Genomic DNA, 15671 nt, shown 5'->3' with positions numbered 1-15671 from the left:
AATCGATTGATGGGTCACTTTATGCCTCCACATTCAGACAATACTATATGTAATTTGATAAATGCTTGCCTACCGTCGTAATTGACTTTTTGTTTTTTGTACAGGTCGTTCTTACTTTAAAGATGCTCCACCGCCGACACAGCATGAATGATACCCATCATTTGAACAATAACTGGTGTTAATCGTGTATATATATGTCTAATTAACACAAAAAATAATTTGAAACAAATAATTTTGCTTTCGGTGCATGCGCAACCAGTACTGCATTCCATATAGTACATAGTGCCACAAAAAAATTTCGGGATGCAATTAATTATTTTTGATATTTTTATCTTGAAGTAAAATTTGAAGCTCAAACTTTTCAATGGTGGCAATGATGTAAGATATGTAACTTTTGTAACTGAAGAAAAATACTAAATTGTCTGCTCCTGTTTTTGATAGAGAAAAAATACCATTTTGTCATCTTAAAAGCGACGGCTTGTTTAATATATCCTCAAATATATCGACACCAGCTTGACGAAATCCTCAATTAATGCGATAATTTAAACTTGGGACGATACCTGGTAGGGTATACCAATTTCTTTCTTATAACAATAATAAAAATAAACTTTATTCAGTAAGGATAAAAACTCTGTTTAGCAAAGCTAATCTTCCAAAGGGTCATCTGTTAACCAGTAAATCATTTTTGCATTTCAATAATAACTATGACTATAGTTAAAGCGCGCTTCATGTTGAATTTGCCTCTGTCCTTTGGCTATGAATACCAACTGAAAGAAATGACTCACCATATTGAAAAATCATTTTACTAATATTACCACCATATTGAAACTATCTTTAAGAATGGGGGATGATGTTTCCCTTAGATCATATTACAATGTTTATTTAAATAAACGCTCGAGAAAATAACTCTTTCAATTGAGGAAATTCTAGATATATCCCTCAACAGACGACCATAAATGTATTATGTACCATCTCAATTATATTATAAAATTAAAATAACATCAATAAAAAAGCCTTTCTTATTATTTTACTGGCAAAGTCGTACAATTGAACAAAATGTGTCTGAAAAATGAAGATTTTTGCCATACATATTTGTGACTCAGGCAAATAATACGGACATCTGAAAAGTACAAGCATACAAAAACTACTAAAAAGGATATAAAACAATAGGAAGCATTTGGGTTTTTTTTCAAATTCTTGAAATACTTGCTACCGAAATTTAGATATGTTGTTCAAAACGAAGTTATAAAACACTTCAAATTGGCAAGACCAGTCACATACATCTCAACCAGATTAAAATACAGACCTATATTATCTGTGTGATAAGTGGGGTGTTTATAGCGATCTGTAATAAAATAAGAGGGGTGTTTATAAGGATTTGTGTTTTAATCAGATTGGATACATCTGTCAAGTTTTTTTGTGAATGTTCGATCTGTCATGCATCATTCAATATCAAAGAAAGATAATTTATAACTGAGTAATGCATAATATTTCCACTGTACATTGTTCAGGGTAAGATTTTAGTAATTTAATTTGTTATGATCTAAAAACTTAATAGGCAAAGTCCAAAAATATTTGAGCCGTGTTCATCGTTCCTTTTTTTTAATTCGTCGTTCACTTTCTTTGATAGATTGAATAATTACTACATATGATTTGAATTTTCTTGTAACGTTATCTAAAGTAAAAATTATTATTTGGAGCTCAGTGGCCACTATTTTTTCTTAATTTTACTGGAAGATACTGGACATACTGGTTTCACCAGATTTGAAAAAAATCTTCAAGTTTGGTATTATGGCCGGAAAGTCTCGGTCTACCTGTCATCTTGTCTCTAAGAAGCATCAAGGTAAAATGTCAAACAAGCATCTTTAACGTTTAAGTTTTACTGGCTTCGGCCCATCAAAAAGTAGGAGTTATGTCCCTTGAACTATTGGAGGAAAGTGAAACTAGAATGGCAGGTGTTGTAACGGATGATACAGACCATGTTGACAGCCCGTCCCCCGGGATTGCCATGGTAGATTGCCATTGTCACCTAGTGGATAAGTCCTTCGACGAGGTTAAGTATTGATCTTAGTGGTTCTAGTTGTCATTTTCCTTCACGGCAATACATTGTTTGACAAGTAACAGACACAGGGACCTGAGAATATTAGTTGGATTCTCTCTTGACTTATCCTTATAGCTTATCCAATCACATCCATAGATCGCTTTTAGACATCTTAGTTTGCTTCTAAGATACATTTAATGTTTCAAAGTTGTAAAACTGTATATATATAGAAACTACATGTATCATTAGTTCTTATAGGCTCAAGGCTTGAGCATGTACCATTATAAAATATACTAACGTTAGGTCTATTTAATATTAGGCCTACTAATTTTTTAGCCCACCATCATCAGATGGTGGGCTATTCAAATCGCTTTTTGTCCGTGGTCCGTCCGTCCTTCCGTCCGTCCTTCCGTCCGTCCGTCCGTTAACAATTCTTGTTATCGCTATTTCTCAGAAAGCACTGAAGGGATCTTTCTCAAATTTCATATGTAGGTTCCCCTAGGGCCCTAGTTGTGCATATTGCATTTTGGGACCAATCGGTTAACAAGATGGCCGCCAGGCAGCCATCTTGGATTTTGATACTTAAAGTTTGTTATCGCTATTTCTCAGAAAGTACTGAAGGGATCTTTCTCAAATTTCATATGTAGGTTCCCCTAGGGCCCTAGTTGTGCATATTGCATTTTGGGACCAATCGGTTAACAAGATGGCCGCCAGGCAGCCATCTTGGATTTTGATACTTAAAGTTTGTTATCGCTATTTCTCAGAAAGTACTGAAGGGATCTTTCTCAAATTTCATATGTAGGTTCCCCTAGGGCCCTAGTTGTGCATATTGCATTTTGGGACCAATCGGTTAACAAGATGGCCGCCAGGCAGCCATCTTGGATTTTAATACTTAAAGTTTGTTATCGCTATTTCTCAGAAAGTACTGAAGGGATCTTTCTCAAATTTCATATGTAGGTTCCCCTAGGGCCCTAGTTGTGCATAATGCGTTTTTGGATCGATCGGTCAACAAAATGGCCACCAGGCAGCCATCTTGGATTTTGATAGTTAAAGATTAATATCGCTATTTCTCACAAAGTACTGAAGGGATCTTTCTCATATTTCATATGTAGGTTTCCCTAGGGCTCTTGTTGTGCATAATGCGTTTTTGGATCGATCGGTCAACAAAATGGCCGCCAGGCTGCCATCTTGGAATTTGATAGTTAAAGTTTGTTATCACTATTTCTCAGAAAGTATTGAATGAATCTGTCTCAAATTTCATATATAGGTTCCTCTATGGCCCTAGTTGTGCATATTTCGATTTGGGACCGATCGATTTACAAGATGGCCGCCAAGGAGCCATCTTGGATTTTGATAGTTGAAGTTTGTTACTGCTATTTCTCAGAAAGTACTGAAGCCATCTGTCTCAAATTTTATATGTAGTATGTTTGCAAAAGTTTGAAAAGCAGAGAAAAGATCCCTCTTTCCATTGTCAGACATAGATCATTCTTTGGTGGGCGCCAAGATCCCTCTGGGATCTCTTGTTAAAAACCCTTTTAGACGTTTTCTTGTATGCAGTATAGTTCTTTATGTGTTAAAATTGTATTCGATTGTTTACAACCAAATTTAACTGTCCATTCTGTCAAATGTATTAATGTGCCTCCTCATGTACACGTGTTTGAGTGTTGATTAAAATAAATTAATAAATGTTTTATGTAGTACTGTAATAACCACTGTACATACGTAAAATGCATCTACCAATACAGGGGTTTCATGATCCCAAAATGATGTTGTTAAAGTACAATTTTTACATTGATTCAGTCCCACCATCAGGTGATTATGACGTCATGCTATAATATTTTCATAATTTAATAGCCTATTGGGAGGTGGGACTAATCAACAGTAAATCGTACTTTAAACATGTTATTTTGGGATCTCAAAACCCTGGTATTACAAGGACCTTTAGACAGTGCATGCATGGAAGTTATTATTATATCATCACATCTACCCTAATTCTTTTACAGTTACTATTTCTATTTAATTGTATGATTTGTTATGTTTTTGTTTGTAGGATATCGACACAGTAATCCAGCAAGCAAAACAGGTATTAAACCAAAATGTTCACAAACTTTTCTAAAACTATTTTTTTTTACCTTTTTTATTGAAAAATACTTATGTATACATGTATAACTGAATTAAGATATAATATTTATAACAGCGCTCTTATGGAATAGCCCTACACTGCTATTTGCTGAATTTTCCATGTTTAAAATTGCTTATTGACAAGTTTAAATCAGTGGGATTTAGCTCAAGCTAACCCGATAATCCTGAGATGCATGTGTTTGGAAACAGTTTGGAAATTTGACCTAAACATGACATGACAATGACTTATTGTGTGTTACTAAAGATATGAGTCACATTGTCCAAGTTTTACCTCTATGTACCTAGAATTGAAATATAGTATCACTCTAATAGCAATGTTTATGCACCTCTTGGACTTAACATTTTGACCTTTAATATGGTATCTAATGAAAATATTACCTTTCCTGTCCTCCAGGTAGGTGTGAAGGGAGCCCTTGTAGTAACAGAAACCTACACACAATTTGATAAAGTCCTGCAGTTGGCTCAGAGGTATGGACAAGCATATCTACTTCAAACATTCTTTTTATGGAGATGATGGACATTGGCTGATTCAAAATCATGAATGGAAAAAAAATTCAATTTGCAGAAAAAATCTGCAACATACAATTTTTTTCCTTTTATTATTAAACTCTTAACATTGCAATTACCCGGTACAGTAAAAGATGAAAGCAAAAAACCACTGGTATAATTTGAATCTGATTACAGTTAAGCATTGCTTGAATCTACTTGGTATGATATAGATGAAAAAGATCCATGGGAAATAGAATTAGATTTACTACAATAACTTACAGGTATAGAAATAATCTCTTTTCCCTCTGATAATTTTCCCCATGCATGCAGGGAAAGAATTGGCTAGCTGATTTCTTCCCCAGGGAAACATTCAGCGAGCTGATTCTTTCCCCCGGGGAAAATTTCAGCAGAGAGAAAAGAATTGGCTGTTACTCTGGTATATAAAGTACCTACTCCTATTTTTTTTCAGGCATCCTGATTTTGTATTTCCTTGTCTGGGAGTCCATCCTGTCCAGGTAATTAGTGTAGGGTTTCTGGTGCTGAACAATGTTCAGATCGATGTGAAGTAGCATCAGAATTAGGTTTTTATAATATTAGATGTAACAATGATAAAATCTGCTAGAAGTATATCTTTTGTCATGAAATATCTTTGAAGAAAATATTCATGGAGAGAATATCAATGCATTTAAACTATATTACCGGTACCCCAAAAAGCCCAACTTTTGGTCTATATAGCATGTATAATATAAGATATTGTATTCTGTATTTGCATATTACAGAGTTATCTGCCCTTGCGGGTAGGTATTGATTGTAACATCATGTGTTTGCGAGAGTAATGTCATACTTTTCGGAGAAAACAACTTAAATTGCGCTCACAAAATAAAGACATAACAATTGATACCTACCTGCAAGGGAGCTAACTCTGTAATATGCAAAGACGGAATAGATTTCTTAAAAAATATTTCACTTATATAATGTAATTCGTGTAAAGATTTTAATTAATTAAAAATAAAGTGGTGTAGTGATTTCTTTTAAATGATCAACGTATAGTTTACAAAATCATACAGCTATGTATATTGCGTTTTATTTTGCTTTATTCCCAGGGTGCTCTGACTGGAGAGCAGAGATGTGTTACAATAGAGGTAGGTTTTACATCCATACTGAAAATATATACTTACAAAATTACCCTCATTATTATTATTCTGGTATTCGATCATTTTCAGTACAAATAAATATCTTCAAAAGGTACACAAAACTGCACTATCATATAAAAAGATTTTGAGTTTTTAATCTGGTAGCTATGTTGGATTTTCTATCCTTTGTTTAAAGTATATCAACTAAGCCAGGTTGTCTCCTCTGATTTAGAAAAAAAATAATCAGTTACCTTGATACGTTACATTATCCTTGCTGGTTTAATCTTATCAAAGTTTTTATCAATTCTTTATGTACACTGTTTGGTTATTGGGATATTGACAGATTACCTCCATTTATGTTGTGACAAATGATCACCTCCTAATTATGAACAATTATCGCTCCCTATATTGTCTTCAACTAGTTTATGAGATATTCTTGTAAAATAAATTCTCCTTAATGCAGAATAGATTATCTCTCTTTGTTTGGAAGTTGATGATTTCTTGTGCTGATTATGAATATTAAAAACATCTTACAGATGATTTTGACAATTTGTTGTGTCATTATATTTATAATACTATACACAAACCATGTCTTCATATTATCATTGAATGAAAAGATTTGTACCAGGTAATTGATTAATCTGAATTGTCTTGATGTAAGAAATCAACATTTTGATGCTGATGATGGCTCTTTGAAATCTTTGTTGGTATAGGATGTACAGAAGGCTATACCAATTATAGAGAAGAATATTGATCAGATCACCGCCATTGGAGAGGTTTGTACACTCAATTATTCTAACATAATATGAAACTCTGAAATTTTGTCATCAGGAATTGTTCTCATGCATTAATAAAATGTCCTTTAAATTCTAAACTATAACATTTTGTATACCCCAGAAACACAACATACCTAAACAAAATTTAGATCCCAAAGATGTTCCTGTAAAATTGTGTAATGTTGTGTTTTTATATTGTTGTTTAACACAGATAGGTCTGGACTTCCAGCCAAGAATATGTGTGAGACCAGAGGACAAAGATATTCAGAGACAAGTGTTAAAGATGCAGGTCAGTGTTTTCATTACTGCAAGTGGTACTTACATAGCAAAACAATCAGCCAGTTCTCAGAAATTTTTGAAAATATTGAAGGAAACTTTTTTTTTCATTCTGTCTTATTCATCTGTTTGTACAACAATTTCCTGATATATACAAAAATAGGTCATCTTCATAAAATTAAGGTCATACCAGGTATATCAGAGTACAAGGTCACCTTAGAGGATCAAGGGCATAATTGCACTTACTTACACTTATTGTGGAATGCAAGGTAGAGAACAAGATTATCTATACAGTGTATAAGGTCAAGATATTATGTGCTTGCATTATTGTGGCCAAGGTCAGAGCACAGGTGTTCGTTTCTAATATAAGTATAAGTATAATACTGGGTCAAGGTCTATTACTCGGCCGGCCATATAACACTACCCAATTTCAGAAAAAGTATGATTATTAACCAACCGTATAGGATATAATAATAGGAATACTCTCAATCGACAGCCAGATAATTTATCTTTATTTTGGTATATGATACAATATATATCATGCCGTATAAATGTCACTAGGTATCCAGAAACATCGGAAAACAGCCAGATTTCAACTGGTCGGACACTGTGGTGTCCTCCGATAAACACGCTAGGGCTCTAATGGGTAGTTCAAAAACCACTGCATGTCAACACTTCAGCTTCATAGGAATTAAAGTTTGGTAAAAAACAAACTTACCGGTATGTTAGTGTTTATCTATGTACCATCCATTTGCGCAATACAGTCTTTTGAAATTTCCGATTGAAAAAATGTGTGTCTCTAGCCGTCATGTTGATATGTGTGTAGTACATTTGTTTTCTCGGCGTTGATTGGTCAATTAATTTTCGAGAGCCAATCAACGCCGACAAAACAAATCTACTGCACACATACTTACATGGCGGCTAGAGACATAATTTTTTTCAATCGGAAATTTCAAAGGGCTACGTTAGGCAAATGGATGGTATTTATCCAGGGATTTACTAACCGGTAAGTTTGTTTTCTACCAAACTTTCATTCTTATGACGCTGAAGTGTTGACATGCAGTGGTTTTTGAGCTACCCATTAGAGCCCTGGCGTGTTCATCGGAGGACACCACAGTGTCCGACCAGTTGAAATCTGGCTGTTTTCCGATGTTTTTGGATACCTAGTGACATTTATACGGCATGATATATATTGTATCATATACCAAAATAAAGATAAATTATCTGGCAGTCGATTGAGAGTATTCCTATTATTATATCCTATACGGTTGGTTAATAATCATACTTTTTCTGAAATTGGGTAGTGTTATATGGCCGGCCGAGTTATAGACCTTGACCCAGTATTATACTTATACTTATATTAGAAACGAACACCTGTGGTCAGAGAACGAGGTCCCTTTACAATTAGAGGATCAACGTTATATGTGCTTTAACTTAATACATTGTATTAGGTTAAGGTCAAATGTGCTTACATTAAAATCTATTATTTACTGCTGGTTAGTAGAGGGTTGGGGGACAATCTTTCTTGAGCTAATGACTTAATTAACAACTTTTATGGTCTGTAATTGATAAACAGATACTCAACTTACATGTATACAATGTATATTTTCAAAAGGTAATATTCAATCGTAACAAGCTCAGGATAGTTGGTGATCTTTATTCTCTGTACGTCGACCGGTTTCGCTTCAACATGTGGGCTTCTTCAGGACAATTTTTCATGAATTTTTTTACCCCTGAAGTACTACAAATGTGGGCCCTTTTTAATTGTTACTATAGACACTTGTGACATCATACAATTATGGCACATGATATTTGACTGATAAACAACTCTAACAGTTCCATCAGGTATATTTTCATGTTTATTGGCATTTATTTTACATGAGTCGTGACTATTTAAATAAAATTCACATTTCACATCAAAATTGAACAACATTATGTATTTTAATGTCTATTTCATTATGACTAGCATGATATAATATGATAACAACATGAACAGAACTTTACATATAATAACGACATACTAAAAAAACATAATCACATATAGCTGATGTAACAAAATAGAGTCCAGTCACATCACCATCACTTTGTTATTGAAACACAAAATCCAAACTGTTCATATTGCTTTATGAAAATCTTCAAATTCTGTAATAGGACCAGTCTTCAGGCTCAATCCATCATGTTCTTAGTCTTTTAAATCTTAAGGCCAATATCTGTGGAGAATAAAAACAATGTGTTTTGTGTGATTTACTGATCAACTTTAAATACTACCTCAAAGTTTCCGTGACTACAACTAGGATGACTTGTATTAGTATTGTTTACACTGGTAAATTAGATAATTCCAATAACACTATCCATCTACCACAGTAAACTGGTATTATTAGTAAAAGAATATTTTTCTATCAAAGTAATATATATATTTCTGTTTAAAAGGATTTCTCTGACTCATGTTTTGTGAACAGTTTGGTAGAGAACAAGGTCACATGTATGTCCTGTGGAATTATATCACTGCTACTATGACACCTTAAGTCTGTCCATGTTTATGATGGTGAACCATGAGTAACCATTGTAGTCTGTCCATGTTTGTGATGGTGAACCATGAGTGACCATTGTAACGTCTGTCCATGTTTGTGGTGGTGAACCATGAGTGACCATTGTAAAGTCTGACCATGTTTGTGATTGTGAACCATGAGTGACCATTGTAAAGTCTGTCCATGTTTGTGATGGTGAACCATGAGTAACCATTGTAAAGTCTGTCCATGTTTGTGATGGTGAACCATGAGTGACCATTGTAACGTCTGTCCATGTTTGTGATGGTGAACCATGAGTGACCATTGTAGTCTGTCCATGTTTGTGATGGTGAACCATGAGTGACCATTGTAAAGTCTGTCCATGTTTGTGATGGTGAACCATGAGTAACCATTGTAGTCTGTCCATGTTTGTGATGGTGAACCATGAGTGACCATTGTAAAGTCTGTCCATGTTTGTGATGGTGAACCATGAGTGACCATTGTAACGTCTGTCCATGTTTGTGATGGTGAACCATGAGTGACCATTGTAGTCTGTCCATGTTTGTGATGGTGAACCATGAGTGACCATTGTAACGTCTGTCCATGTTTGTGATGGTGAACCATGAGTGACCATTGTAAAGTCTGTCCATGTTTGTGATGGTGAACCATGAGTGACCATTGTAACGTCTGTCCATGTTTGTGATGGTGAACCATGAGTGACCATTGTAACGTCTGTCCATGTTTGTGATGGTGAACCATGAGTGACCATTGTAACGTCTGTCCATGTTTGTGATGGTGAACCATGAGTGACCATTGTAAAGTCTGTCCATGTTTGTGATGGTGAACCATGAGTGACCATTGTAAAGTCTGTCCATGTTTGTGATGGTGAACCATGAGTGACCATTGTAAAGTCTGACCATGTTTATGATGGTGAACCATGAGTGACCATTGTAAAGTCTGTCCATGTTTGTGATTGTGAACCATGAGTGACCATTGTAAAGTCTGTCCGTGTTTGTGATTGTGAACCATGAGTGACCATTGTAAAGACTGTCCATGTTTGTGATGGTGAACCATGAGTGACCATTGTAAAGTCTGTCCATGTTTGTGATGGTGAACCATGAGTGACCATTGTAAAGTCTGTCCATGTTTGTGATGGTGAACCATGAGTGACCATTGTAAAGTCTGTCCGTGTTTGTGATTGTGAACCATGAGTGACCATTGTAAAGACTGTCCATGTTTGTGATGGTGAACCATGAGTGACCATTGTAAAGTCTGTCCATGTTTGTGATGGTGAACCATGAGTGACCATTGTAACGTCTGTCCATGTTTGTGATGGTGAACCATGAGTAACCATTGTAAAGTCTGACCATGTTTGTGATGGTGAACCATGAGTGACCATTGTAAAGTCTGTCCATGATTATGATTGTGAACCATGAGTGACCATTGTAAAGTCTGTCCATGTTTGTGATGGTGAACCATGAGTGACCATTGTAACGTCTGTCCATGTTTGTGATGGTGAACCATGAGTGACCATTGTAAAGTCTGTCCATGTTTGTGATGGTGAAACATGAGTGACCATTGTAAAGTCTGTCCATGTTTGTGATGGTGAACCATGAGTGACCATTGTAACTTTCTCTTGTGATGTCTCCAACACTTTCTGTTTGTCTTTTATACCTTGTTATTTGTTTATAACATCAGACCACCTTCAACATATTCACACTCCTATATACTTCTATAAATGCACAAAAGCACTTTTCACGCAGAAATATTTTCAGTAAAATATGATTGTGTTAATTGAATTTTCAATATACAGTATATGAAACTCCATCATGGTATGAAGATAATTATGTACGTCTACAGTATGTGGGAGTATAAAAGAATTTACCGGTATGTTCCTTGTCACGGTGATATAATAACATGTCAAATTTGTAATATTTAAAAAAAATATACATATATTGTTCTTATAGCGATGTCTTGTCCTTATTTTTCTGAAATTATTTGCAGTCAAAGTATTTCCTGACATTGTTTGTCAATAAAAGGGACAGAATTAGGAACAGCAAATTTATTTGGTTGTAAACAAGGCAAGATAAAAACAAGGAAAGAACTCTTATTTAAATATTTGTAGACAGGTTTCTGTAGTGAAATCTTAAGATTCCAAACTTTTTCTTTCCAAATTTCAGTTATTCTCAGTTTTCTTGTGTTCAATAGACTCTATTTTACTACCTTTTTTTCAGGTGGACCTGGCTATAAAGCACAATTTACCCGTGTAAGTTATATGGTCCAATAAGGATTTCTTAATACTGTCATGTGTAAGTTATATGGTACAATAAGGATTTTTTAATACTGTCATGTGTAAGTTATATGGTACGTACAATAAGGATTTCTTTATACTGTCATGTGTAAGTTATACAGTACAATAAGGATTTTTTAATACTGTCATGTGTAAGTTATACGGTACGTACAATAAGGATTTCTTAATACTGTCATGTGTAAGTTATATGGTACAATAAGGATTTCTCAATACTTTCATGTGTAAGTTATACAGTACAATAAAGGTTTCTTAATACTGTCATCTGTAATTTATGAGATTTAATTTTACTATCTACAAACTTAAAAGTTTCTACTTTTCCTGTATGTGTAATGTTTTGGCAGTGATTTCTTTTTGCGATCACATCATCTCTTATGACCTGTAAAATTAAATCACACGCGAAAACAAGAGGCCCATGGGACTTAACGGTCATCTGACTATTAGCACAATACAACGTAGTCGTTTAAAGATTTTAGCATATTTGACCTCTGTGACCTTGAATGAAGATCAAGGTCATTCATTTGAACAAACTTGGTAGCCCTTCATCCCAGCATGTCACAGGCCAAATATCAGGTCTCTATAGACCTCCTAGTTATTCTCAAGAAGTCATTTAAAGTTTTTAGACTATTTGACCTCTGTGACCTTGAATGAAGGTAAAGGTCATTCATTTGAACAAACTTGGTAGCCCTTCATCCAAGTATGCTACATGCCCAATATGAGTATCCTGGGCCTTTTGGTTCTTGAGAAGAAGTCGTTTAAAGATTTAAGCCTATTTCACCCCTGTGACCTTCAATGAAGATCAAGGTAATTCATTTGAACAAACTTGATAGTCCTTCATCCCAGCAAGTCATAGGCCAAATATCAGGTCTCTAGGCCTCTTGGTTATTCACAAGAAGTTGTTTTAAGAATTTTTTTGACTATTTGACCCCTGTGACCTTGAATGAAGATCAAGGCCATTCATTTGAGCAAAATTGGTAGCCCTTCATCCCAGCATACTACATGCCCAATATCAGTACCCTAGGCCTTCTGGGTCTTGAGAAGAAGTTGTTTAAAGATTTTTGCCTTTTTGACCTCTGTGACCTTGAATGAAGATCAAGGTCGTTCATTTGAACAAATTTGGTAGCCCTTCATCCCAGCATGCTACATGCCAAATATCAGTACCCTGGGCCTTTCGGTTATTGAGAAGAAGTCGTTTGAATAAAAAGTTTACGCATGGCGCAAGGCACACGACGACAGACGGTGCATGATGACAGTAGGTCATCCTGACCCTTTGGGTCAGATGACCTAATAAGATGAGCTATATCTTTGATACTATAAGGCATTGGAATTTCATATTTGGTATCTGAATCCACTGAAGTAAAATGGTGTATCACATACTAAAACAAGGTCATTGATACCTATATTTTGACCTTTGACATCAATTTAAGAAAAACCTTGTACTGGTACAAGCTCTCTTCCCACTACTTTAAGGGCCCAATTACCGGTAGGCAAGAGAAATACAATCTTGTGGCACACAGTGCCAGTGAGGAACAATAAATTGACTTGTTTGTATATCAATTGTGCAGGAATGTCCATTCAAGGTCTGCTGGAAGACCAACTATCGCTGCTTTAAAAGAATTTGGTAAGTTATCTGCAAAAAATTGTACATCAAAAATGATTACGAATTAAAAAAAAATGTTGGAATAACAAGTTCACAGTACTGTGGCTAATTTCTTTGGTTAAAATGAAAAATAAAAGGTAAGACAAAGATATGAAATGAAAATGTTGTTGAACTATTGAATTATTATTGGACTATAGAAGTCATAATTGTTGTTTTATGGCTCTTTGTCAAAGTACCAAACATCACTGGTTCTGTTTGTCCCAGGTGCAGATAAGGTATTGTTACATGCCTTTGATGGGAAGCCAGCAGTTGCTATGTCGGGTGTGGAGGCAGGCTACTACTTCTCTATACCACCGTCATGTGTCAGGAATCCAGAGGTGAGACAACTTAGAGTGAGAAGTGAATCTGAACCAGGGGAGGAGGCTTAAAACTGTTGATCAAATATATCAATTTAACCATTTTTGTGTCACCTGCAATGCAAGGGCGATACTTAGGTATCACTATGTAGCCGTCTGTGTCGGTGTCGGCATCCGGGAAACGGTTTCCGTGCGATAACTTAATTATTTATTGTCCAAATTTCAACCAAATTTGGTATACTGCCTTATATTAATGAGATCTCGAATGATTTTGATAAAGGTCAAAATCTGTCAATATTTGCAAGAGTTATGGGACTTTAAAATCGTCAAAACAGATAAATCCATGGTTTCCGCTCGATAACTTTATTATTTATTGTCAAATTCCAACCAAATTTGGTGTACTGCTTTATATCAATGAGATCTCAGATGAGTTTGATTATGGTCAAAATCCATCAATAATTGCAAGAGTTATGGGACTTTAAAATCGTCAAAACAGATAAATCCATGGTTTCCTCTCAATAACTTTAGTATTTATTGTCCAATTTCAACCAAATTTAGTGCATTGCTTTATATCAGTGAGATCTTTGATGGGTTCGATAATGGTCGAAATCCGTCAATATTTGCAAGAGTGACGGGACTTTAAAATCGTCAAAACATGGTTTCTGCTATATAACTTCAGTATTTATTGTCCGATTTCAACCAAATTTGGTGTATTGCTTTATATCAATGAGATCTAAAATGGATTCGTTACTGGTCAAAATCCATCAATATTTGCAAGAGTTACAGGATAATGGATTTGATAACTTCATCTAATTATTAACAATATTTTCAACTGTAAATAATTATTTTTTGTGTTACTGTGCAGGCGACACATCCACTTCTGTGGAATTCTTGTTGTACTCAGAATTTCATTAATACAATCATTAGTCTCAGACAAAGAACCTGTTCCTTAAAACTAAAACTGTGTTTTAAGAGAAACATGTGAATTACTGTAAGGTCAAGAACAAGGTTAATGCTTTTTATTTTAGAAATTGTATGTTTAAGTTAGTGTTATGTCAACTGCAATTTTGAAATCCATATTTAATGTCATTACTTTAGTTAAATACCCTCATTTGGGTTATATTTGGAATCTCAGGTAGTGGGTAACCTATTTTGAGACATTGATAGACTTATACAATCTGTAAGTGTTGAATTTAGAATGTTATATTTTTCTTTGCATTCTTTATTTCAGAGTAAACTGGTTCAGCGATTACCAACAACAAATATTCTACTAGAATCAGACTCTCCTGCACTTGGACCAGAAAAAAATGTTTGTTTATTTTAATACCTTTTAAAACTTTGGATCAGGGTGTTCTCATTATACTTTCTAACTTACAGAAAAACAATATTCAGTAGGCAGTAATCACTGATTAGAGGGGACCAACTTTGTATTTTAAGTAACTTCTTGCAAAAGACTGATCTAAAATGGCCATACTGAAAGGAACTATAACTTTCATGGAATTGTCAGGTTTTTATGCAGACAAAATTTATCCTACTCTAGGGAGATTGAGTTTGAGATAATTTCACAAATCAGCCGACTGGTATTTAACTTTGTCAGAAATGCTTCATTTGTAGATATTTATATATGACTTTGTTTTGTGTTTCAGGTGAGAAATGAGCCAAAAAATATTTCAATATCATGTGACTACATTGCAATTAGGAAAAATCTTGATGCCAAGGAATTGAGCAGAATCACCACATCCAATGCCTTGAAGTTGTTTCCTAAGCTTGCTAGAGTAATAAAATGAATTGAAATCTCAAACTGTTCAGATTTGTTGTTACTTGTTAGTGTGTATGTAAAAGTCAGACTTTGGAACAGTTCCTAGGTCACCAATATGTATGTATGTACGTACATACACTTAAAGATGCTTCATCGCTGACAGAGAATAAATGATATTCATCATTTGAACAATAATTGGTGTTTAATTATGTATATATATGTCTAAATAACACAAAAAAATAATATAAAATAATTTATTTTGCCTTTGGTGCATGTGCAATCAG

General features: G+C 34.7%; 1 protein-coding gene across 2 annotated transcripts; it reads left to right on the top strand.

The window, feature by feature from the left end:
* Window positions 1–1895: 1895 nt before the first annotated feature.
* Window positions 1896–15429, top strand: LOC138318745 (putative deoxyribonuclease TATDN3). Of its 2 annotated transcripts, XM_069261406.1 has the most exons (12): window positions 1897–2053; window positions 4092–4124; window positions 4578–4651; window positions 5142–5187; window positions 5776–5814; window positions 6519–6581; window positions 6793–6870; window positions 11599–11630; window positions 13238–13293; window positions 13537–13649; window positions 14860–14937; window positions 15275–15429. In XM_069261406.1, the coding sequence occupies exons 1-12, from the start codon at window positions 1913–1915 to the stop codon at window positions 15413–15415; spliced, it is 894 nt and encodes a 297-aa protein (XP_069117507.1). In that variant the 5' UTR covers window positions 1897–1912; the 3' UTR covers window positions 15416–15429. The 2 variants fall into 2 exon arrangements, with proteins under 2 accessions (XP_069117508.1, XP_069117507.1); XM_069261407.1 differs by lacking the exons at window positions 4578–4651; window positions 5142–5187 and having other exon boundaries at window positions 1896–2053.
* Window positions 15430–15671: the final 242 nt, after the last annotated feature.

This window comes from Argopecten irradians, chromosome 3 (genome assembly GCF_041381155.1).
Source record: "Argopecten irradians isolate NY chromosome 3, Ai_NY, whole genome shotgun sequence".
In the NCBI taxonomy this organism is placed as follows: domain Eukaryota; kingdom Metazoa; phylum Mollusca; class Bivalvia; order Pectinida; family Pectinidae; genus Argopecten; species Argopecten irradians.
Note: the sequence above shows the minus strand (reverse complement) of the source record. Positions and strands in the feature narration are given on the sequence as shown.